The following is a 25,873-nucleotide window of genomic DNA, read 5'->3' on the forward strand; positions in this document are numbered from 1 at the left end:
CTCCCACAGTTCAAAGATGTGCGGGCTAGGTTGATTGGCCATGCTGAATTGTCCCTTAGTGTCCCAGGATGTGTGGGCTAGGGAGATTAGCAGGGTATGGGGGATAGGGCTTGGATGGGATGCTCTATTAGAGAGTCAGTGCAGATTGGATGGGCTGAATGGCCTCCTTTCACGCTGTAGGGATTCTATTTTGTTTTATTTTTTTCTCCGCTGTAAATATGGCGTAGAGGCAGGAAGGTGTTGGGGCACACCCTTCTGCCAATCTTCCCGTCTCCATGCCCATCCCCATAAACCAGGCACGAGAGAACTCCAATCTCTATTTTTGCCATGTACCTGCCTACGTGTGCCAGAAGCAGCAGCACATCCGCGACTCTATACTGCCTCTTTCTTCTTCAAAGGCTCCCAGTAGACGTCACAATTTCGAATTGGCGGGCGGATAATTTTCCATGAAGCAGTCGCTGGAGCCAAGCAGCATTTAAATAAATATTTGGGGCAATCAGAAAGCTGCAAATTAAGCACACGTCTTAATAAATTGCAGCTAGTCTGGATTTGAAATGTGTGGCTTGACCCCCTTTCATTAAAATGCTTGCCAACCAACTCATAAATCATCAAAAAAAAAACAGTTTGTAGAGTTTGGCCAGAAGGTGATTTTTCGTCAATGAACAGGCTTGTTGCAGTCCCTTCTGCACTGATAATTATGGGCATCGGGCTTGCTTTTCATCAAAATGCTTCACTCTCTTTTAGTAAAAATTCTGGGAATCTGGGGTGAAAGAAGTGTAAATTTCTGTTGATTTAAGTCCTGGGACGAGTCTATGAAAATCAGCCATAGGAAATGACCTCTTGAAGTATTTGTTGGCACTCTGGGAGCACAAGGCCGTCAACTTACACTGCAGCGCCAACAGAAAGATCGGACTGGGGTGTCTTAACAAGTGGCTGAACTGCCACCATCCCTCTTAGAGTCATAGAACCCTACAGTGCAGAAAGAGGCCCTTCGGCCCATCGAGTCTGTGCTGAACACAATCCCACCCAGGCCCTACCCCCCTATATTATACCCACTAATCCCTCTAACCTCCGCTACCCTGGACACTAAGGGGCAATTCCTTAGCATGGCCAATCAATCTAACCCACACACCTTTGGACTGTGGGTGGAAATCGGAGTATCCGGAGGAAACCCACGCAGACACGAGGAGAATGTGCAAACTCCACACAGACAGTGACCCGAGCCGGGAATCGAACCCAGGACCCTGGAGTTGTGAAGCAGCAGTGCTAACCACTGTGCTACCGTGCCACTTTTACAACCAGCTCGAGTTGAATTTTGGCACCTCTGACAATTGAGTTTGGATTAATATGAATTTATTAGTTCTGGAGCCCATTCGGGATAGCGTAGTAAGGCACAGCAGTGAGCACTGCTGCCTGACAACACCAGGGACCCGGGTTCGATTCCTGGCTTGGGTTACTGTCTGTGTGGAGTTTGCATGTTCTCGCTATATCTCCATGGGTTTCCTCCGGGTGCTCCTGTTTGCTCCCACAGTCCAAAGATATGCAGGTTAGGTTGATTGGCCATGGTATAAATGTGGGGATATGGGGATAAGGTGAAGGGGAGCGCCTGGGTGGGATGTTCTTTCAGACAGTTAGTGCAGACTCAGTGGGCCAAATGGCCTCTTGCTGTCTGTGTGGAGTTTGCACGTTCTCCCTGTGTCTGCATGGGTTTCCTCCAGGTGCTCCGGTTTCCTCCCACAGTCCAAAGATGTGCGGGTTAGGTTGATTGACCTTGCTAAGAAATTGCCCCTCAGTGTCCAGCATAGCGGAGATTAGAGGGATTAGCGGGTATAATATGTAAGAATATGGGGGTAGGGCCTGGGTGGGATTGTGTTTGGTGCAGACTCGATGGGCCGAAGGGCCTCTTTCTGCACTGTAGGGTTCTATGATCAGTGAGTCCAAAGATGTCCTGGTTCGGTGGATTGGCCAGGCTAAATTGCCCCTTAATGTCAGGAGGATTAGCAGGGTAAATGTGGCAGATGGCGGGGATAGGGCCTGGATGGGATTGTTGTTGGCACAAGATCGATGGGCCGAAAGGCCTCCTGTATTCTAGGGGTTCTATAATTCTATTCTATGAATATGAAGTTCAAGCTTATTGTCATTTTTTGCTATCTTTTGATTCTTGTTGGGTCTACTCTCTTGGAGGTTATGTAGATCAAATGGCCTTTCAACTAGGGCAGTTGGACATCAGGAATGAGACTGTTTCCCAGTCTATTCAATCTCCAGAGCAAAGATTCATCCTCTCATTTTATCACTTTTGAGAGCAGTTTACTGATACTGATTGATGCCAGCTGTATTTGAGCTGCTTTCTCCAAGTGGGCATCGTGGTGGCACAGTAGTTAGCACTGCTGCCTCACAGCGCCAGGGACCCAGGTTCAATACCAGCCTTGTGGGTGGGTGGCTGTGTGGAGTTTGCATGTTTTTTGCCGTGTCTGCATAGGTTTCTTCCAGGTGCTCCAGTTTCCTCCCACAGTCCAAAGATCTGCGGGTTAGGTGGATTGGCCATGCCTCTTAGTGTCCAAAGGTATGGATGGACTGGCTGTGCCAGATTTGCCATTTAGTGTCCGAAGATGTGTAGATTAGGCGGATTAGCCATGGTAAATGTGTGGGTTTACGGGGATGGGGTGGTGGGGAAGTGCGAGATGCTTTTTTTTTTGGTGAGTCAGTGCAGATTTGATGGACAGAATGGTCTCCTTCTGCACCTGAGGGATTCTGTGGTTAAATGTTGCCTCGAACGTGGAGAACTGCTCAGACATCCTGACAAATACGTTTTTCTCTTTCAGAAGAATAGCTGGTTTCCCAGTGAGGCTGTACTGCATTTCTTCATGGGAACTCCACAGTCAGTTATCAACAGAGATGTAGCCGTTGACTTTCAACTGAACTACTCAAAAAGAAAGCTGTCAGCGAAAATTATTCATCCAAAGAAAAAGATAAAAATAGATGGTAAGATGTGTTGTGTAGGCAAATTTCAGTAATGAAGTCTATCGGAAGCGTGCTGTAAGTCAGGTGCCCCTCACTGTAGTCATGGATTGATTAAGAGGGCAAATTCACAACAAGACTTTGTCATTAGCCCCCACCTTTTCCAAATGTTTAAGGTCATAAGCTCAGAAGGCATAGGAGCAAAATCAGGCCATTCAGCCCATCGATCGTGGCTGATATGCTCGTAGCGCAGAAAGAGGCCCTTCGGCCCATCGAGTCTGCACCGAACACAATCCCACCCAGGCCCTATCCCCATATCCCTACATATTATACCCACTGATCCCTCTAACCTACGCATCCCTAGACGCTAAGGGGTAATTTCTTAGCACGGCCAATCAACCTAACCTGCACATCTTTGGACTCCTCATCCCCATTTTCCTGCCTTTTCCCCATAACCCTTCTCCCCATTACCAATTAAAAATCTGTCAAACTCCTCCTTAAATTTACTCACTGTCCCAGTATCCACTGCACTTTGGGGTAGCGAATTCCACAGATTCACAACCCCTTTTGGGAGAAGCAGCTTCTCCTTAACTTTGTTTAAAATTTGTTATCCCTTATCCCAAGACTAACACTGAATACTGACGGTAAATTCCAGGCCACAATTATTAACTCTGTTTTGTTCCTCATACCTGCTGAATTTCCCTACCATTCTCTGTCACCGGTGGCACAGTGGTTAGTATTGCTGCCTCACAGCGCCAGGAGCTCAAGTTCGATTCCCGACTTGGGTCACTGCCTGTGCAGAGCCTGCACGTTCTCCCTGTGTCTGCTTGGGTTTCCTCCCACAGTCCCCAAAAAAAAAACGTGCCAATTAGGTGCATTAGCCATACTAAATTCTCCCGCCATGTACCTGAACAGGCACCGGAGTGTGGCGACTCTGTGAATTTCACAGTAACTTCATTGCGATGTTAATGTAAGCCCTACTTGTGACACTAATAAATGAAAACGAAACTTGCATCAGATTTGTAGCCTCCGTTGCGTTTTGCTTTTGCCTTGTGGAAGCATCTTGACTCCGGCGTTAAATAAATGCAGGCTGTTGTTGTTGAGCTAAGTACTTGTCCAGCTCCCTGTTGAAATGAATTGATATTCCCTCGAATTGGTTTTATCGAATGAGAGCTGGGTTACAGTTCTGCACGATATCCTCGCGGGAGACTGCTGTTTCTTATCGTGCGCTCCATTCTGGGAAGTTTGCCATTATTGTGGCTGGATTCTCTTCCCCACCTATACAGTAAAGCTTCGAATAGATCCAGGATCAGTAATAAAGAAATTCTTCTTTTCCCCGTAAGCATCATGCTCTGGCAAGTTTTACAATGCAGCTGTATTCACACTGGCACGCCTGTTACATATGTGCACAGTTAACGCTCCTGATTTTGATTTTGCAGGGGAGATTACAAAAATGCAACACTCCCGCGCAGGACTGCTGGAGGTTCTCATTGATGACAAAGATTTGTATTACGTCAAGGTACAACTGGCACAAGGATGTCTCTCCATTTTAAACCATGTCTGTGGCACATCTTATGGTGAGAAGCCTGACAACACCAGGTTTAAGTCCAACCGATTTAGTTGATATCAAATAAATCGGTTAGACTTAAACATGGTGTTGTCAGACTTCTTACTGTGTTTACCCCAGTCCAACACCGGCATCTCCACATCATGACTACTTTGCACATCTTATACCCTGCTGTGTTAATGCTACTTGTTCTCATAGTTCCTTTCAAAGGTCTGAATCTGGCCCCACCCCCCCCCCCCCCCCCCCCCCCCACCATCAATTCAATACAACTTCATTAATCTGCCGTTAATCACAGTAAGAAGTCTCTCAACCCAGGTTAAAGTCCAACAGGTTTATTTGGTAGCAAAAGCCACTAGCTTTCAGAGCGCCGCTCCTTCATCAGAAGAGCGGAGAGTTCTCTCCACCCATCTGACAAAGGGTCAGAGGCCTGAAAGCTAGTGGCATTTGCTACCAAATAAACCTGTTGGACTCTAACCTGGTGTTGTGAGACTTCTTACTGTGTTTACCCCAGTCCAACGCCGGCATCTCCGCAACAGGACTGTTGATCACTGCCGCGGGTTTTGTGGCAATTTGGATTGCATTCTGGTTGTAAAGGGAGCTGTGAATGTTTTCAAAAGGGGTGCAGTGCGGGAATGTGAATTTTATGTACCTGAGTGACAGGGGACTTTGTTCTGAGTGTGTGCGTGCATGCCGTCATGCTTAAAACTCATTACGCCTGCTTCCCAGCTGCCAGGGAATGCAAGTCGGAAGGCAAACGGTGGCCAGAATGTTCAGATGTTTTGGTCCCGCTGATGGTACAATCCTGCCGCGGGTCTCACAGCAGTGTGGGGCGCCGTCAATGGGAAATCCCAGGGTGGTGCGATGGTGCAGTGGTTAGCACTGCTGTCTCACAGCACCAGGGATCTGAGTTCAATTCCGGCCTCGGGTCACTGTCTGTGCGGAGTTTGCACATTCTCCCCATATCTGCGTGGGTTTCCTCCAGATGCCCCGGTTTCCTCCCACACTCCAAAGATACGCAGGTTAGGTTGATTGGCCAGGCTAAATTAACCCTAGTGTTAGGAGAATTAGCATGGTAAATATGAGAGGTTTCAGGAATAGAGTCTGGGTGGGATTGTGGTTGGTGCGGACTCGATGGGCTGAATGGCCTCCTTTTGCAATGTAGGGATTATGTGACAGAGGCTGGAGTATTGTGCGCAATTATGGTCTCCCTATCTAAGAAGGGATATACATGCCATGGAGGGAGTGCAGAGGAGGTTCATTCTGCTGGTACATGTGTTGATGGGACTGTCCGATGAGAGAGTGTTTTGAAAGGGCCTGTATTCACTAAAGTTTAGGAAAATGAGAGGCAATCTGATGGAATTGTCCAAAATTCTAACAGCGCTATACAGATTAGATGCAGGGAGGATGTTTTCCCTGCATGGGGAAATCTAGTACCAGGAAGTCGAGTCTTAGGATACAGGATGGTCCATTTTGGACCGTGATAATGTCTCCATTTAAATGATAGTGAACCTGTGGAATTCTCCACCACAAAGGACTGTGGAGGCCAAGTTACTAAATGTATTCAGGAAAGAGATGGATGATATTTTAGATTCTAATGGCATTGGGGGAAGAAGGCGGGAATAAGGCATTGCGATCAAGGATCAGCCACGATCATGCTGAATGGCGGGGCAGGCTCGAAGGGCCGTGTGTTCGATTCCTGTCTCAATGCCGGGGGTCTTGGGCAGGAGTAAAGAGCCATCATTCGGACATGAACCTGATTTCCACCCATCGAGCAAGCTTGGCCTTCAGATTTACCCGTGTGGCGTCTGCTGCCGTTTAAACAAACGCTCGGTCTTCAGGATGTTATCTGGATGAATCTTTATTTTGTTCTCCAATTAAAATCAAGTTTTGCTACTCTAAACCACGTAGAATGTGGTTCGCATTTTACACCTCAAATTAGATCTTCAAGCCATTTATGCTTTTGAGACTTAATCTTTCCTTATATGGCAGTCCCTGGGATCATCCTCATAAGCTTTGGTGTACTGCCTAAAATTATAAATTTTGATTCATTTGTGGGACATGGGCACTCCAGGCTGGCTAGCATTTATTACACATCCTTAGTTGACAGCCAACCCCATTGCTGTGACTCTGGAGTCACATGTAGGCCAGACCGGGTAAGGATGGCGGATTCCATGCTCATCAGTAGATGCTTAATTCCAAATATTTTTTATTGAATTCAAATTCCATCGTGGAGGGATTCGAACCCGGGTCCCCAGAACATTGGCTGAGTTTGAGACTCTGAGTGATGTTTGAACCCCATGATTGTCCATCTAAATTAACCAACAGGCCTTCTGTGCTTTAAACTTTGTCCGTACATCAAAGGCTGCTGGTGTTTCCATTGGTGTTAACATGTAGCTTTTTGGCATTGAATGGTCTATAATGCGTTGAGCACATTGGCTACTTTTTTCCTAAGCGTTCGTGACATTTTTATTGCTTCGACTTGCTCAGTAACATTTTCCTGAAGTATTGACAATTGTTGACAGTGTAACGTGCTGCGAACAGTAATGCTAGGAGGATGCAAATCCCCTTGCTGCTACCAGGGGACTGGAGTCTAAAACTAAAGAGATGTTGCTGCAACTGTGCAAGGCATTCGTGAGGCCACATTTACAATACTGGTCCCCTTATCTGAGGAGATACAATGGGGAAGGTGATGGGCTTGTGGTACCATCGTTAGACTATTGACCCAGAAACTCAGCCAATGTCCTGGGGACCTGGGTTCGAATCCCGTCACAGCAGATAATGGAATTTGAATTCAATAGAAGAATATTTGGAATTAAGCACTGATGAACATGGAACCATTGTCAATTGTCACAAAAAAGCCCGCCTGATTCACTGATATCCTTCAGAAAGGAAATCCACCATCCTTACCAGGTCTGGCCTACATGTGACTCCAGAGTCACAGCAATGGGGTTGCCTCTCAACTAAGGATGTGTAATAAATGCTAGCCAGCTTGGAGTGCCCATGTCCCGTAAATGAATCAAAAAGTTATGACTTTAGGCAGTACACAGAAGCTTGTGAGGATGATCCCAGGGACTGCCATCTCACGAAAGATTAAACAAGTTTGGAGTTCAGAAGAATGAGCAGTGATAGAATTGAAACGTAAGATTCTTAAGGGGTGAGAGATGAGGATGTTTCCACTCACTGCAGAGTGTAGAATCAGAGGGCATAATCACAGAATAAGAGGGAGAATCTCTTCTCTCAAAGACTGGTGCATCTTTGGAATTTTTTACCCTGTGGTGGCTGAGACCTTGATCAAGGTTGAGATTTTTAATCAGTCGGAGAATTAATGGTTACGGAGAGCGGGCAGGAAAGTGGACTTTGCGAGTGTTAGATCAGCCATGGTCCTATTAAATGGCGGAGCAGGCTTGAAGGGCTGAATGGCCTCCTCCTGTTCCTGTTGCTTATGGGCTGCTTGAGAGACTCATTCATGAGCAGACAAACTTCCAGCTGCCCCACAGGTGGCACGCTCAGTACCCAAGCAACCGTGTTTGCAAATGATGCCACGCCAACCTGGGAACGTCACAGGAAACCGATCTCGGTGGCCTCGGTTTCACTGCGGAGGCAGCAGCCAGGCCACGTGTAAGCTGACTTACAGACAGGACAAGGGTGGATTGTTTGCGGAAGTCACTGTGATGGGTTCAAAAGCCAGGTATCCAATCTGACAGAGGGAGGTGACATTGTAACAGCTGGGATGGCAGTCTAACATTGCAAAGAGATGTTAAAAGATTAAGTGAATAGACAAAAGATATGGATTTCATTGTTGGCAAATGTCACTTTGGGTCTAAAAGCAGTAGACCGGGGACATTACAAGTGGTGAAAAGCTAGAAAAGGCAGAGGTCTAAAATATCACAAACAAATACAGACAATAATAAAAATGTGAATGGAACGCTGGCCATCTATACATAGAACTTTACAGTGCAGAAACAGGCCCTTCAAGTCTGCACCGACCACAATCCCACCCAGGCCCTCTCCCCATGCATTTACCTACTAATCCCTCTAACCCACACATCCCAGGACTCTAAGGGGCAATTTTAGCACGGCCAATCAACCTAACCCGCACATCTTTGGACTGTGGGAGGAAACCGGAGCACCCGGAGGAAACCCACGCAGACACGAGGAGAACGTGCAAACTCCACACAGACAGTGACCCGAGCCGGGAATCGAACCCAGGTCCCTGAAGCTGTGAAGCAGCAGTGCTAACCGCTGTGCTACCGTGCCACTCCTTGCATTCCATACCTTGAGGAGTGGAATGTAAGGAGTAGAATTCAGGCTTCAGTCTGATAAAGCCCTGGTAAAGCCTGGGGCATTCAGAGCAGTTCAGGGCACCATTTGTTAGGAAGGACGTACTGGCCTTGATGGAAGTATAGAGCAGGATTCTCTGGCTGCCCTGTGGCGTGTTTCTTGTGGAGGATGGTGCCACACCGTTGGGTGGATCTCCTGGTCCCACCGCCGGCAATGGGATTTCCCATTGAATCCACTCCAGGATACCCGCAGCAGGGGTGCACTGTTGGCAGGACCAGAAGATCCCGTTGGCGTGAAGAGTCGGAAAGTTCCAGACACTCTGTAGATTTACTGGAATCATATCTGCACCAAAATGGTTAAAGGCTTATACAAACTAAGCCTGTTTTCCCTGGAGTATACAAAGTTAAAAGATGATTTGATTCAAGCTTTCAAGATATTAATGGCAATAAACAAACTAGATCCAAATATTTCTGCTGCTTGGGGAGTCCAGGGTGAGCGGGAATAATCTAAAAAATTGGAGCCAGACCTTTAAGGAGTAAAATTAGGAAACATTAGGGTGTAAGCACTTTTCCAAAAGCAGCAGTTGATGCAAGCTCTATTTTAGATGAGGTTGATAGAACCCTTACAGTGCAGAAGGAGGTCATTCAGGCCATCAAGCCCTCGCCAACAACTATCCCACCCAACTCTATCCCCGTAACCCCATGCATTTGCCCCAGCAATCCCCCTGAAACGAAGGGGCGATTTAGCACGGCCAATTCACCTAACCCACATATCTTTGGAGCGTGGGAGGAAACTGGAGCGCCCGTCACAGGGAGACGATGCACACTCCACAAGACAGTGGCACAAGCCGGGAATCAAACCCGGGTCCCTGGCGCTGTGAGGCAGCAGTGCTAGCCATGGTGCCACCGTGCTGCCCCAGTTGTCCTTGTGAAGTTGACGGTTATTTGCCGCCTTGAACGGCCACAGTCCCTGAGGTGGACGTGCACCCACAGTGGTGTGAGCGAGAGAGTTCCAGAATTTGACCCAGTGACAGTGAAGGAGATATTTCCAAGGCAGGATGGTGATTGAGTTGAAAGCCTGAGGGTTTGAGCGTTCTGATTTGTGAAGTGTGTTGCTGTTCATTGCCCACCAGCCAGTTAAGGCTGAAGGGAAATAGGAAGGGCCTTGTGCTTTTGGAGTAAGTCTCGCTGACCTCTTGCACAGGGATAGGAGCAGGGTTCAGGCAAACATGTTGTCGATGTTGCTCCACCAGATCGCGATGGTGTTGGCTCTTAAAAGCCCACTCGAGAACAGTTAGGGATGGGCAATAAATGTTGGCCCAACCATGGATACCCAAATCCAATGAAAGAATTCAAAAAAGACATTGTAGCAAAAATAACGATTACTCCCTATCTATCTCTCTATCTACCTACCAGCCTTGGGTCACTGTCTGTGTGGAGTTTGCACTTTCTCCCCTTCTCAGTATGTTTTCTCGGGGTGCTCCAGTTCCCTCCCACGCTCCAAACCCGTGCAGTTAGATTGATTGGCCGTGCTAAATTTGACCTGCGTGTCGGAGGGATTAGCAGGGTAAATGTGTGGGGTTACGGGGATAGGGCCTGGGTGGGATTGTGATCGGTACAGACTCGATGGGCTGAATGGCCGCTTTCTGCACTGTTGGGATTCTACCTAGCGTGAAGGTGCTTCCAAAAGTAATGGACTAACTGCCAAATGGGGCACACTACACCATCATTTTAATACTTAATGATGTTTTTATCAAATGCCTGATAATTTTCCAGGGTTGAAAGTGTGTTCTCGCAAGTTGTTTGGACCTGGGTTCGATTCCTGGCTCGGGTCACTGTCTGTGTGGAGCTTGCACATTCTCCTTGTGTCTGCGTGGGTTTCCTCCGGGTGCTCCGGTTTCCTCCCACACTGCAAAGATGTGCAGGTTCGGTTGATTGGCCGTGCTAAAAATTGCCCCTGAGAGTCGTGAGATGCTTAGGTTAGAGGGATTAGCGGGTAAAATATGTAGGGATATGGGGGTAGGGCCTGGGTGTGGGATTGTGGTCGGTGCAGACTCGATGGGCCGAATGGCCTCTTTCTGTACTGTAGGGTTTCTGTGATTTCTTCTCATGCTTATCCCTTGTCTTACGGATTCACCGATTTGGGTGTGCCTGAATCATTGTAAAACACAAGTTAATTTGGTTCCACAGGGCGGGATTCTCCGACGGTGCACGGCCCAAGACTGGAAATCCCCACCCGAGCTCAGTGGACCTTTTAAATGTTCTGCCGAGCCTTTTGCCTGACCCACAGCTGTCAGAAGGGAATATATCCAACCTACAATGTCCAGTTGCAGTCCATGCAAATTATTTGGAGAGATACTGTTTCAGTGTCGTAGGCTTTTTTTAATGTCTGGTATTGTTCTTTTTTTCCCCTAGGGACGGACGAGATTGCAAAGTCTTGATGGGGAGCAGATGTTTCTCTCCCAGCTGGAAGCCAAGTTCACAAAGCATGGGAGCCCCGTAATCCTGTCTGGCAATGTGACCAGAATCCCTGGACAGAAAATCGCGTTTTTTGTCTCACTTTACAACGTAATGCAAGAAACAGCTACTGTGTCAGGTTATTACAATCCAGGAAACCTAAAACCTACTCACTGGAACAAACTCGGTGTTGAGGGGGGAGCCCAGAGGTTTAGAAATATTTCTAGATGCGATGGTTAAAATTTTCTGCTTCGGTTTTTACGAATGCCACAGACAGGGGCTTTTTTCTAACCTTCTTCAAGGGCGTTTTACGATGGCTTGCTTTATCATTAATCAGCAAATAAAGCAGCGGATCGCAATGGTAAATGGACGTTTTATGCCACATATGAGGCCCCGTAACCATGGAAATAGGAATTAGATTTTCAAACATATTAGGTCATCTTCATTCAGCTGCAGAAGCGAGGCAGAGTGTGTGCTCAGCCCTCTTGCAGTCTTCGGGGAGTTAGAACTGATACATCATTTCAATCTAGAACACAACTCGGACAGGAAACTGTCCTTGATATGAACCCTCTTCATCCCTTCATCACGCTATCGACACCCGCCATTGTCTCGTATCCAGAAACAGACCTGTTAATATAAAAGCAAAATACTGTAGACACTGGAATTTGAAACTACAACAGAAAATGCTGGAAAATCTCAGCAGGTCTGTGGAACAAGAGAACGGAGCCAACGTTTTGAGTCTGGATGACCCTTCATCAGAGCAAACCCTGACAAAGGGTCAGAGACTCTGACAAAGGGTCATCCAGCTTGTTAAAAACATTCAGTCTATTCTCTCTCCACAGATGCTGTCAAACCTGCTGAGATTTTCCAAATTTGTTAACAGCTCATAAGAACGTAAGAAATAGGAGCAGGAGTCAGCCATCTAGCCCCTCGAGCCTGCCCCGCCCATTCAATAAGATCATGGCTGCCCTGAAGTTGATCAGTTCCACTTTCCCGCTTTCTCCCCGTAACCCTTAATTCCCTTATTGATCAGAAATCTATCTACCCGTGACTTAAACATATGCAACGAGGCAGCCTCCACCACTTCAACGGGCAGAGAATTCCAGAGATTCACCACCCTTTGAGTGAAGAAGTTCCTCCTCAACTCTGATCTAAACTGCGCCCCCCTGCGCCCCCTTATTTTGAGGCTGTGTCCGCTAGTCCTGCTATCCTTTCTAAGCGGGAAGAATCTATCTACCTCTACCCTATCCATCCCCTTCATTATCTTATACGTCTCGAGAAGATCCCCCCTCATCCTTCTAAACTCCAACGAGTACAGACCCAGTCTATTTAGTCTCTCTTCATAGTCCAAGAGAACATAAGAACGTAAGAAATAGGAGCAGGAGTAGGCCATCTCGCCCTTCGAAGACCAAGAGCTCCTTTTCCCCCAACCTATCCCTGTTCTTCTGTTCTACAGTAAGAAGTCTCTCAACACCAGATTAAAGTCCAACAGGTTTATTTAGTAGCACAAGCTTTTGGAGTGACGTTTTTTTCTTCAGGTGAGGAGTTGTGTTCACAAACACGACATATATCGACACAAACACAATTTACAAGATAATGGTTGGAATGCGAGACTTTATAGGTAATCAAGTCCGAGCGGTACAGACAATGTGAGTGGAGCGAGGGTTAAGCGCAGGCTGAAGAGGTGTGTATTGTCTCCAGCCAGGACAGTTAGTGAGATTTTGCAAGTCCAGGCAAGTTGTGGGGGTTACAGATGGTGTGACATGAACCCAAGATTCCAGTTGAGGCCGTCCTCATGTGTGCGGAACTCGGCTATCGGTCTCTGCTCAGCGACTCTGTGTTGTCGTGTGTCGTGAAGGCTGCCTCGGAGAATGCTTACCTGAAGGTCAGAGGCTGAATGCTGATGTGTTCATGTCACACTATCTGTAACCCTGAATAGCGGTTTGAAGGAAGGGCTGGGAAGGCCCACAGATTATTGGAAGGCTGGGTCTGTGGGGAAGTGTTCCTGTTCCTCCTGACCCATAACGAGTTCAAAGACAGTTTTGAAACATGTCTATCTGCACTATGTCTAACAACTCAGGCTATCTCGCTGTACCACCATGTTGCTACTGTCGGTCATGGTGGTGGCACGGTAGCACAGTGGTTAGCGCTGCTGCTTCACAGTGCCAGGGTCCTGGGTTTGATTCTCGGCTCGGGTCACTGTCGGTGTGGAGTTTGCACATTCTCCTCGTGTCTGCGTGGGTTTCCTCCGGGGGCTCCAGTTTACTCCCACAGTCCAAAGATGTGCGGGTTAGGTTGATTGGCCGTGCTAAGAAATTGCCCCTTAGTGTCCAGGGATGTGGAGGTTCGGGGGATTAGTAGGTATAATATGTCGGGATATGAGAGTAGGGCCTGGGTGGGATTGTGTTTGGTGCAGACTCGATGGGCCGAAGGGCCTCTTTCTGCACTGTAGAGTTCTATGATTCTATGTCACTATTTCACCATGTTGACCTGTCTTACTTCATATTTCCAATGTTTCCTTGTGCGTTTTTAATGCTTTCATTATTATTATTTATTAGTATCACAAGTCAGCTTAGTTTAACACTGAAATTGAGTTATTGTGAAAATTCCCTAGTGACTACACTTTGGCCCCTGTTCGGGTACACTGAGGGAGAATTTAACATGGCCAATCCACCTAACCGACACATCTTCCAGACTGTGGGAGGAAACCGGAGCACCCGGAGGAAACCCACACTAATGACGTGCACACAGACAGTGACCCAAGCCGGGAATCGAACCCGGGTCCCTGGCACTGTGAGGCAGCTGTGCTAACCACTGTGCCACCGTGCTGCCCCATGTATTTCCAGTGTTTCCCCAATGTTTTGCTCCCTAGTCCCAGTATTTTCCATTATTGTTTCAAGGTTTGCATTGTTCCCTTTGCTACCAGTTTTAGTCTGGCTGTCTGGTGGGCTGACTGGGTCTGTAAATTTAATCTAATGCACTCTGTTTAAGATAGAAGGCACGGCTCCCACACATAAGATACTGAAGAATACCAAAGTGTGTTTTGCATTCGTAACTCTCTCGTTAAAAAGAAATACAAGCGTGTGATATAAATAGAGCGACGAATACTTGGCTGTCTTTCCTCCTCTGCTACTTATTTCTGATTTTTATCGCAGAGCAGGAAGCATTTATTAGGCATTTGTGATGACCCTGTGGTTTCCACCGCAACCCATTGTCTGGTCTCTGTGTCACTGTCATGTCATTTTTGTATCTGACATGAAGAATGTGAAGGAGAAGAACACATTTCTGCAGAAGCTGGAACGCAGGAACTCAATAAAATTCCGCCGGATGAACTATGTCTGTCCAGTTTACCCGTAGATGTCAGGTCACTGTCCTTTAGGGAAGGAAATCTGCTGCCCTTACCGGGTCTGACGGCACGGTGGCACAGTGGGCAACAGGGCTGCCTCACAGCGCCAGGGATCCGGGTTCGATTCCCGGCTTGGGTCACTGTCTGTGTGGAGTTTGTACCTTCTCCTTGTGTCTGTATGGGTCTCCTCGTTGAATACATTTAAGTCACGGGCAGATAGATCTCTGATGGACGAGGGAATTAAGGGTTATGGGGAGAAAGCGGGAAAGTGGAACTGATCCACTTCAGATCAGCCATGATCTTATTGAACGGCGGGGCAGGCTCGAAGGGGCTAGGTGGCCTACTCCTGCACCCATTTCTTATGTCCTTATGTTCCTCTGGGTGCTCCAGTTTCCTCCCACAGTCCAAAGATGTGTGGGTTAGCTGGATTAGCCATGCTAATTTCCCTTTAGTGTCAGGGGATTAGCAGGGTACATATGTGGGGTTATGGGGATAGGACCTGAGTAGAACTGTTGTCGGTGCAGGCTCGATGGGCCAAATGGCCCCCTTTTTGCACTGTTAAGGATTCTATGATGATGGTAAAAGATGTCCGGTTGCTCTTTCTGCAATAGATCTCCCTATCCCTGCTAAGAGCAGCGAGGTGTTCAATATGAAGCAGTGACCCAGCGTATCACAACCCCAATCCTTCTGACTTTGAGTCTCATTGATGGGAAAGACAATAACATTCAATCTGCCCTCGTTATTCTTTTCCTGCAGTCCGTCTGGAGCAAAAGGTTGATGAGAAACAAAAGCAGTACACGATCGAGGCAGACACCTATCTTCCCCGCATTCTGGGATGCCAAATCATTGGCTTTTTGCAGCAACGAGGAACTAGTTGGTCCTCCACACTCCGAGGGAAGTATGGACTCTTCGGTAAGTTGGCAGCTGTAGTTAACATGTGGCAAATCAAATGGCAGGTATTGAACGGCAAGTACACGAGGCAAGCATATTGTTTATTCGGGTATACTAATTAGTAATATCTGGATCTGCTCCACATTCACTGCCAATTTAATCAGTACCCAAAACCAGCGGGTCTAAGCTGCAATAAACTTCAGTACACTGTCAAAAACATTGAATTTCTAGAGGCTGATCATCTTGGCTACCTTTGGTAGTTCAGGTATTTGAATAAATTTCTTCTAGTTTAAATCTACGTGTGCAAACTGCGCCTTTTTGTGTAAAACCCACAAACAACCCCGAACAGTCCACAAGTTTTATGTCATCTGCCAACTTTGAAACCATGCCCTCTTATGACCAATTCCAGGTGGCACGATGGCACAGTGCCAGGGACCCAGGTTCGATCTCCAGCTTGGGTCACCATCTGTGCAAAGTCTGCACATTCTCCCTGTGTCTGCGTGAGTTTCCTCTGGGTGCTCCGTTTTCCTCCCATTCTCAAAAGATGTGCGGGTTAGGTGGATTGGCCGTGCTAAGTTACCCCGTAGTGTCAGGGTGACTAGTTGGGTAAATGCATAGGGTTGCGGGGATGGGGCCTGGGTGGGATTGTGGTCGATGCCGACTCGATGGGCCAAATGGTCTCTTTGTACGCTGTAGGGATGCTGATGGGTCTCAAAGAGAGCAGTGGTGCCAACGCTGACCCCTGGGACACACCACTGTGCAGCTTTCTCAAGCCTGACAAAGATTTGCCCTCTGTCCCTCATGATGTGGAGATGCCGGCGTTGGACTGGGGTAAACATGGTAAAAAGTCTCACAACACCAGGTTAAAGTCCAACCAGTTTATTTGTTTACACCTGATGAAGGAACAGTGTTTCCAAAAGCTTGCGGGTTTACTATCAAATAAATGGGTTGGACTTCAACCTGATGTTGTGAGACTTTTTACTCTGTCCAGCCAGTTTTGTGCCAATGCAGCCACTGTCTCATGGTTCAATCGTCCTGGCAAGTCCACCACTGTGTGGCACTTTTGAAAGGCCATACAAACACCAGCTGCACTATCCTCATCAAACCTCTCTGTTACTTCCTCAAAAAGCCCTATCAGGTTGGTCAAAACCAAATTGCCTTCATCACATCCCTGCTAGTTTTCATTTATTAACCAACTGGGGGGTGAGGGGGCTGGGTGCGTGTGTAAAACAGGGAACCCCTGTTACTCTGTGTGTTGTGAATGTCTGATCCCACTGCTGGCCAATGGCAGACCACCTCCGCCCGTTGACTCCAAATGACGTCTCTCCCTTCGTAGGATTGGTTGTCCAGTTTTCCATTCCCCCCTTTTTAAAGCTTGTTTTACTGCGTCACAAATCAGTTTAGGTTAACACTGCAATGAAGTTACTGTGAAAATCCCCTAGTTGTCGCACTCTGGCGCCTGTTTGGGTACTCTGAGGGAGAATTTAGCACCTCACCAGCACGCCTTTCAGACTGTGGGAGGAAACCGGAGCACCCGGAGGAAACCCACGCAGACACGGGGAGAATGTGCAGACTCCGCACAGACAGTGACCCAAGGCCGGAATTGAGCCCGGGTCTCTGGCACCGTGAGGCAACAGTGCTAATCACTGTGCCGCCCCTTTGCCCGTTTGGACATGGGTGCAATGTTTGCATTTCTCCAGGTCACAGGCAGACAGATTTCTGATCAATAAGGGAATTAAGGGTTATGGGGAGCAGGCAGGAAAATGGAACTGAACCACTTTCAGATCGGCCATGGTCTTACTGAATGGCGTGGCAGGCTCGGGGGGCTAGATGGCCTACTCCTGCTCCTATTTCTTATGTTCTCCAATCCTCCCAGAAGGAATAGAAGATTGGACTGAGTTTCTTCACGCATCCATCCATTCTTACACACACACACACACACACACACACACACACACACACACACACACCCCCCCCCCCCCCCCCCCCCCACCAGAAACCCAGGATCTTCCCCATCTGGACCAGGTGATTTTTCCACCTTGAGAACTGCCAACATTCTTGGGATGTGGGCACTGCTTGCATTTATTGCCCATCCCTAATTGCCCCTGAGATACCTTTACATCTCTCTTCTTCATCTGTTTATATCCCATCCAATTTCTTCACCACCACCTACAATGTGAAATTCAGTGACACGAATTTCACCTCAACTGTTCTGTTATAAGGAGCAGAGATTTCTCACTCTGATGCAGAGACTGTCATGGGGCGAATTGCGAGCACCATGTTTTTAAGTTATAATCTTTGCATGTTAGCCTGTCACGGGGTGATGGAGATGTAACAACAGGATCCAGATATTTGTGAAAACCTAATCTAATGTTGTCCTTACCATGAATTCCAGTGGAGAATAAAGCTAACATGTCTAAGCTCCTGCTGATGTTAGTTTATTTTCTCTTAAAACACGGTCCAATTTAAAGCAGATGTCGTTTCAAAAATTGCAGCGTCTTTTTTGGCTGCTTCAACATCTGCCACCATCTGGGTTTTTTCTGCGTGTTTCCTGCTCGCCTCTCCTGAAAGCTGTGTCATAATCCGACTGCTACTCCGGGATAGGGCAAGATTCCGCGTAATCCGACTGCTCCACTGGGATAGGGCAAGATTCCACGTAATCCCACTGCTACGCTGGGATAGGGCAAGATTCCACGTAATCCCACTGCTACGCTGGGATAGGGCAAGATTCCCCGTAATCCGACTACTACACTGGGATAGGGCGAGATTCTGCGTAATCCGACTGCTACTCCGGGATAGAGCAAGATTCCCCATAATCCGACTGCTACTCCGGGATAGGGCAAGATTCCACATAATCCGACTGCTACACTGGGATAGGGCAAGATTCCACATAATCCGATTGCGACACTGGGATAGGGCAAGATTCCGCATAATCCGACTGTTACACTGGGATAGGGCAAGATTCCGCATAATCCGATTGCGACACTGGGATAGGGCAAGATTCCCCGTAATCCGACTGCGACACTGGGATAGGGCAAGATTCCCCGTAATCCGACTGCGACACTGGGATAGGGCAAGATTCCCCGTAATCCGACTGCGACACTGGGATAGGGCAAGATTCCCTGTAATCCGACTGCAACACTGGGATAGGGCAAGATTCCACATAATCCGACTGCGACACTGGGATAGGGCAAGATTCCGCATAATCCGACTGCTACACTGGGATAGGCCAAGATTCCACATAATCCGATTGTGACACTGGGATAGGGCAATAAGAAGTCTCACAACACCAGGTTAAAGTCCCAATAGGTTTATTTGGTAGCACAAGACACGAGCTTTTGGAGTGCGCTCCACACTCCGGGATAGATCCACATAATCCAACTGCTACTCCGGGATAGGGCGTGTTTCCACATGGATTGCGACTGTGTAATTTGCCGTCAGTTTGAATTTGGTGGCACAGTGAACTCCGGTGCCTGTTTGGGTACACTGAGGGAGAATTTAGCATGGCCAATGGAACCTAACCCGCACATCTTTTGGAGTGTGGGAGGAAACCCATGCAGACACGGGGAGAATGTGCAAACTCCACACAGACCGTGACCCAAGCTGGGAATAGCACCTGAGTCCTGAGCGCTGTGACCGTGACATGGGTCACCGTGCTGCCCTGGAAGCAGGAGATTGAAAGGAAATTTGAGAAAAACTGTTTTCACCGGGAGGATGGAACTTGCTGCCTGGAAGGGGTGGGAAAAGCGAGAACCCTCAAAACATTTAAGAAACATTTAGATGAGCACTTGAAATGCATCGCACGCAAGGCTGAGGACCAAAGACTGGAGAATGAGATTAGAATGGATAGGTGTTTGATGGCTGGCACAAACACAATGGGCCAAAGGGCCTCCTTGTGTGCTGGAACATTTCTATTAAAATGACCACCATGAGAACTCCAGGATGAGATGCAGGAGTACACATTCAGCTGCCTGATTCTGCTCTGCCAGTCAATAAGATCATAGCTGGCCTGATTGTGGAATCAACTCCACTTTCCTGTCTATCCCCTGACGACTATATCAAGAATCGATCTTACAACCATGAATATATTCAATGACCAACCTTCCATTCTCTGGCGAAGGGAATTCCACAGGCTAAAGCCACTCTGAGAGAAAACAAATTCTCCTCATCTGTCTCTGGGTGTGGAACCCACCCGGGAAAATACTTGCAGTATTCATCAAGTATCAGTATCCATCCATCAAGCTCCCTCAGGACCTTGTCATCTTTTCATTCATTCCTGAGATGTGGGTTTTGCTGGCTGGTCCAGCATTTATTCCCATCCCTAATTGCCCTTGGGAAGGAGGGGGTGAGCTCCCTTCTTGCGGTCCTTGAGCTACAGGTACACCCACAGTGCTGTTAGAGAGGGTAAAATTGTGTTTGTAATGTATTTTAGCACTCGTTTTCAATAACTTTTTGCAAAACATTTGATAAAATGTATATTTCTCAAATTAAAACTTCCTAATGTGCAGAAAAGTTGCTTAAAAGTTATGTGTTGTTAGAGAGGGAGTTCCAGGATTTTGACCCAGTGACTATGAAGGGATGGCGATATATTTTCAAGTCAGGATATTGAGTGGCTTGGAGGGGAACTTCCAAATGGTGATGTTCCCATATATATGCTGCCCTTGATCTAGATGGTAGCTGCTGTCGAAAGAACCTTGGTGAGTTCCTGTATTACATCTCGTAGATAGTAATACACTGCTGCCACTGTGCATTGGTGGTAGAGAATGAAGATTTGTGGTTGTGGGACCAAGTTCGCTTAGTCCTGGACGGTGTCAAGCTTTGAGTGTTGCTGGAGCTGCGCCACTCCAGGCAAGTAGAGAGTATTCCATCACACTTCTCCCTTCTCTTTTCATTCACAGGTTTTAAGTCGGTCCGCCTTGTTGTCCAACAAGGGGCATACACGCGATGGGTCGTACTTGGGCTGCTCTTGATTGTTTGAGATTGGCCTAGTGCTTCATGTCATTAGTGTGTGCTTACACTGGACCAGATGCTGGGCGAGACGACAGCTCAGTGACTATCGCTGATTGCTGTGCAGACACGTGGATTTGGGCCAGTGTCTGTGGGAGTTTGCGCATTCTCCCCGTGCTTGCGTGGGTTTTCTCCCACACCCCAAAGATGTGCTATTGGGCTGATTGGCAGTAATAAATTGTCTCTAAATTAATTTCCCTCAATGTGGATGGCCATAACATAATAAATAAGGGTCGTGAGTGGAGGGGGGACTGGTAGTGTGAAAATGGCAGCGCGGCGCGGGCTCGTTGGGCTGAAGGGCCTGTTCCCCGGGCTGTTTTTGTTCTTCGCTGACTTGTAGATGGTGGACAGGCTTTGGGGAGTCAGGAGGTGAGTTACTCACCGCAGAATTCCTAGCCCCTGACCTGCTCTGTTAGCCACAGTATTCATGGCTGGTCCAGTTATGTTTCTTGTCAATGGTCATCCCCAGGATGTTGATAGTGGAGGCTTCAATGATGGTAATGCCATTGAATGCCATTGGGGTGGTGGTTATATTCCCTCTTGTTGGAGATGGCCATTGCCTGGTACTTGGGTGACGTGAATGCTATTTGCCACTTGACAACCCAAGCCTGGGTATTGTGCAGGTCTTGCTGCATTTGTACATGGACTGCTTCAGATTTTGAGGAGTTGCGAATGGTGCCAAATATTGTGCAATCATCAGCCAACATCCCCACTTCTGACCTTGTGATCTTTCAACAAGATCGTGTCTCATTCTCCTGAATTTTTGTCGATATAGACAGAACCTACTCAACCTTTCCTCATAAATAAACCCCTTCAACCCAGGAATCAGTGAAGCGAACTTTACTGAGCTGAGTCTGACATAATTATCTTGTTCGTTCAGTACGCAGACTCGAGATGTGGTCTCACCAACACTCTGTACAATCGTAATGACAGTGAAAGGTCTCACAACACCAGGTTAAAGTCCAACCGTAACGAAACATCCCTAATTTTAGAAAAGGCAAAATACTGCGGATGCTGGAATCTGAATCAGAAACAGAGTGCTGGAAAATCACAGGTCTGACAGCATCTGTGGAGAGAGAATAAAGCCAACATTTCGAGTCTGGATGACCCTTCATCGTTGAGATCTGATGAAGGGACACTGATTTTATTTTGGGAAAATCGGCCCCTTTATATCCTCTTAACAATTTACTTTCCGACCTAGTTTTGTGCCATCAGCAAATTTAATTACCATACATTCAGTTCCTTCTTCATTAGGTCAAGATGGCAGCTTTCCTTTCATGAAGGATATTAGTGAACCAGTGGGTTTTTACAACAATCGATAATGGTTTCATGGTGTCCGTTACTGAGACTGACTTTCTGATCCATATTTTACGAATTGAATTTAAATTCCACCAGCTGCCATGGTGGGATTTGAACCCATGTCCCCAGAGCATTATCCTGGGCCTCTGGATTGCTAGCCCAGCGCCAATACCACTACACCACCATCTCCCAGCTCAACAGAAGGTTGATCACACCTACATCAGTGAAACATAGGCTTGTTTTCAAATAAAACTCAAACAACTTGGTCAATCAGAGCTTCTGACAATCTGGGTAATATGTGTCTTTACAATCTGATTAATACATGTATTTATTTCTTTTCTCTTTTAACAAGATGATGCTCTGAACCTTCGACATGAGTGCAACACGGCCCAGAAAATGAAAAGACAGACGAATCCTACAGAAACATATAAACTCCAATTGCAGCATGAGTTTCATTGTACTCAGATTACCTCCTATAATCATAAGGTACCTGACTCAGTCTGGTCTGAAATATATACTGTGACGGGGTTAAATAGTGGGTCCACTTCATTCCTAGAAGTACCGAGGTGCGTCTTCATCTTCTTTGCATGTCTGGTCACCCAGGAGAGCTGGTTGCCTGCCTGTGTATGTAGCAGTTTGACTTTCATCCCATGGTTTCCACAGGGTGGACAGTCTGCGCACTGAGGTGTGCGGTGCGGATAGAAGCGGGGCTGCTTCTCAACAAGCAAACCAGGGTGGAAGACTTAGTGGATTCAAATGCCAGCCAGGTTCTTTGTTCTCCTCCCTGAGATCGGCCCACGTTGAGCTAGAATTTACTAAAAGCGCTGTTTGTGTGTGGATGGCACAGTGGTTAGCACTTTTGTCTCACAGCACCAGGGACCCAGGGCCCATTCCAGTCTGTGTGGAGTTTGCACATTCTCCCCATGTCTGAATGGGGTTTCCTCTGGATGCTCCGGTTTCCTCCCGCAGTCCAAAGATGTGCAGGTTAGGAGGATTGGCCACACTCAATTGACCCTGGAGGATTGGCGGGGTAAATACATGGGGTTGGGATAGAACACTCTGTTGGAGAGTCAGTGCAGACTCAATGGGCCAAATGGCCTCCTTCTGCACTATAGGGATTCTATGATCTATGAAGCGCGATGAAAGATACCCTGTGAATGGTGAATCGCCTCAATTTGCTGGGCAATTTGCAGTGCTGTTAGTTTAACCTCACCCTTAACCTCCCTGTGGTCTCCGTAAAGTGGCTGCGTTTGCAAATTAATCACACGTTAAACTTGTCACAACTTCTGGCAATTAATCACGCAGGTTCCCTTTTAAGTACGTGATAATGTTAAATGAATGGCAATCCACCTTCATGACCCACACACACTGAACCAGTGTAAGTGTCAGGTTTCGTTACTTCAGATATTGTTGGAGATTTTAATCATGGCAACTTTTAAGTTTTAATTTTTTTCTTCTCCTTCTGTCTCTCTCTCTCTCTCAATCGTATCCTTTCTTCCTTCTCTTCCTACTTCCATAGCTGATTTGAGAATGTATTCATCCACTCCAATTCACCCACCTCCGTGGTTTGTTTTAAACCCTTAAGTCTCATTGTTCAGAGGGTTGCTACTATTGTTACCAGGGTTTCCCTTGGAGTGTTGTTATCAGCTGGTATCTTGAGCAATTTTACAGGGTGCAGAAATTTGTTCAAGGATGGAGGAGAAATCCTGTCCAATTGAACACATCATAAGCTGCACTAGACTAATAAATTCAAAGTCATTGAATCTCCTTTGAGTCACAATTTGGGGTTTTGACACTGGATAGTTCCACAGGTAGAGGCGTTACCAGCTATTTCTGTAAACAGACTTTGCCTGTCAAATGACCATGAATCGATGCGGGACCCAGGCAACAGATTGTATGTACTTGAGTAACGGTCGATTTCAGGTTGACTCCCCAACCTGGAGCTGAAGATTCAAACTCTTTCAACAGGGATTTTCCAGCCGTGCACCAATGCTGGAAAATCCCGTTCGAGGTTGTGGGAGAGGAGTGCTGAGCTCAGCAGGGGATCATCTAGGGGGGCAGAAAAATTAACACATCAGCAGCAGCGCCCTGCGCTGCAGACTGTCTGCCTCTGCATATACATGAAATAGACAGCGCAGACAAAGGTGACTGTTTCACTATATTTATCAGCAGGATACAGCCGAATGTCCTTGTTAACAGCACCAAAACTGTAATAAAGACATGGATTCTTAGGTCCATTCGTTCGTTTGAAGAGATGAGAGGACAGCACTGGTACGAGTTTTAACGTGGTTTTCTTTTATTGAAGAGAACTTAAAGAATTAGCATGACAGAAGCAAAAGAGTAAACTTGGAGACTGGCTTCTCAGCCAGTCCCTTTTCAACAAAAAACGTGTACGTAAATGAGTGGAATCTAAGAACTGAACTGAATTCACTAAAATCAAAATATGTTTCAACTCTTATCTCATTTTTGGAAATACTGTCTCCATCTAGAAAAACAATCCTCACAGCTCCTGTTGTGGGAAACTGTTGTTTGCCTGCATTGTGTACCCTTCAGGAATGCAGCCAATTTTCAGCTAACCCATCATGCCTTCTGATTCTGCATGTAGCCAAGTTAGCTACAATTGTCCAGCTTGGCAGAGTTAATTAACTCCTCCAATCTCGCATTTAAATGTAATTGTGCATTGAGAAAAAAATCTTCAAATGAAGTCTTTGCAGAGACTGAAGCAAACGGCTATGCCTACATCGGGATGCCTCAGTGACCATTAACATTCTATCCATCTACCACTAAAGATGATGACATTACTGATAGGATTCGATTAAACAGAGACTATTGTCTCTGGCCTACCTCTTTGTATCATTTATAAATAATTTACCTATGTGCTTGTCCAGAAATAATTATCTTTACTGGAAGTTGTAAAAAGGGTAACTGTACACAACTGAGCAGGGCAGAGTGAAGAATCTTAAGGAACTCTTCAGTTCTCCCCTTATCGATAATAAAGGATCCATCACTCGCGAACGCTGTGTCTGAATATCTTTCACGCTCCAGTCACCGGACCTTTGCATGGTCCGTGCCCCTCCTGCTACTGGACGTATGGGAAAATTCTGCCCTTTGTATTTGACTCTCTCTTGAAGCTGTTTTTCTGATTGCCTTGTCATATCGCGAGCAGGTCTGTCTTGGCCAACTCTGCCGTGAGTGGAACGGAAATACGTGCCAAAAAACCTCCGACCTCAATCCGCATTTGCGGATGGTCACCACATTTGCAGAAGGATATATTGGCCTTGGAGGGAGTGCAGAGAAGGTTCACCAGGCTGATACCGGAGATGAGGGGATTAGCATATGAGGAGAGATTAGCTAGACTGGGCCTGTACTCGTTGGAGTTTAGAAGGATGAGGGGGGGATCTTATAGAGACGTATAAGATAATGAAGGGGCTAGATCGGGTAGAGGTAGAGAGATTCTTCCCGCTTAGAAAGGATAGCAGAACAAGAGGGCACAGCCTCAAAATAAGGTGGGGACAGTTTAGATCGGAGTTGACAAGGAACTTCTTCACTCAAAGGATGGTGAATCTCTGGAATTCTCTGCCCGTTGAAGTGGTGGAGGCTACCTCGTTGAATATATTTAAGTCACGGGTAGATAGGTTTCTGATAGACAAGGGAATTAAGGGTTATGGGGAGAAAGCGGGAAAGTGGAACTGATCGACTTCAGATCAGCCATGATCTTATTGAATGGCGGGGCAGGCTCGAAGGGCGAGATGGCCGACTCCTGCTCCTATTTCTTGTGTTCAACCGCGGCTGGGATTCTCCGGTACCACTGAAAGTGAATGGAGTTTTGGCTGGGATGGCAAATTCTCCTGTTCTCACTGGGCAGCGGGGCAGGCATGGATGAGATCAGAAAATCCCAGCTTTGATGTGAGAGGGGTTTGATGTTCCTGACGTGGTAACCTTGCAGGGAGAGAGGCGGGCTGCAGACAGTTAAAACTGTATCAATGTGGCCCAGGTTGGACCCGAGCTTCAAGCTCTCGTTGGAACCATAAAGGTTTTGGACGGGAAATTATGCTGCTAATATCAGTG

The 25,873-nt window shown here is 47.0% G+C and overlaps 1 protein-coding gene across 1 annotated transcript in view; it reads left to right on the forward strand.

Annotated features, from left to right (window-relative positions):
• The window catches only part of apoltp (apolipoprotein lipid transfer particle homolog), a 293,932-nt gene that overhangs the window by 105,227 nt on the left and 162,832 nt on the right, over positions 1 to 25,873 (forward strand). The window contains exons 17-21 of the mRNA XM_080207085.1: positions 2,823 to 2,982; positions 4,398 to 4,477; positions 11,221 to 11,401; positions 15,365 to 15,520; positions 22,158 to 22,291. Of these exons, the coding sequence (XP_080063211.1) occupies positions 2,823 to 2,982; positions 4,398 to 4,477; positions 11,221 to 11,401; positions 15,365 to 15,520; positions 22,158 to 22,291 (711 nt within the window). The remainder of the gene's footprint in view (positions 1 to 2,822; positions 2,983 to 4,397; positions 4,478 to 11,220; positions 11,402 to 15,364; positions 15,521 to 22,157; positions 22,292 to 25,873) is intronic.

This window comes from Carcharhinus amblyrhynchos, chromosome 18 (genome assembly GCF_965287045.1).
Source record: "Carcharhinus amblyrhynchos chromosome 18, sCarAmb.v2.hapA, whole genome shotgun sequence".
Lineage (NCBI taxonomy): Eukaryota > Metazoa > Chordata > Chondrichthyes > Carcharhiniformes > Carcharhinidae > Carcharhinus > Carcharhinus amblyrhynchos.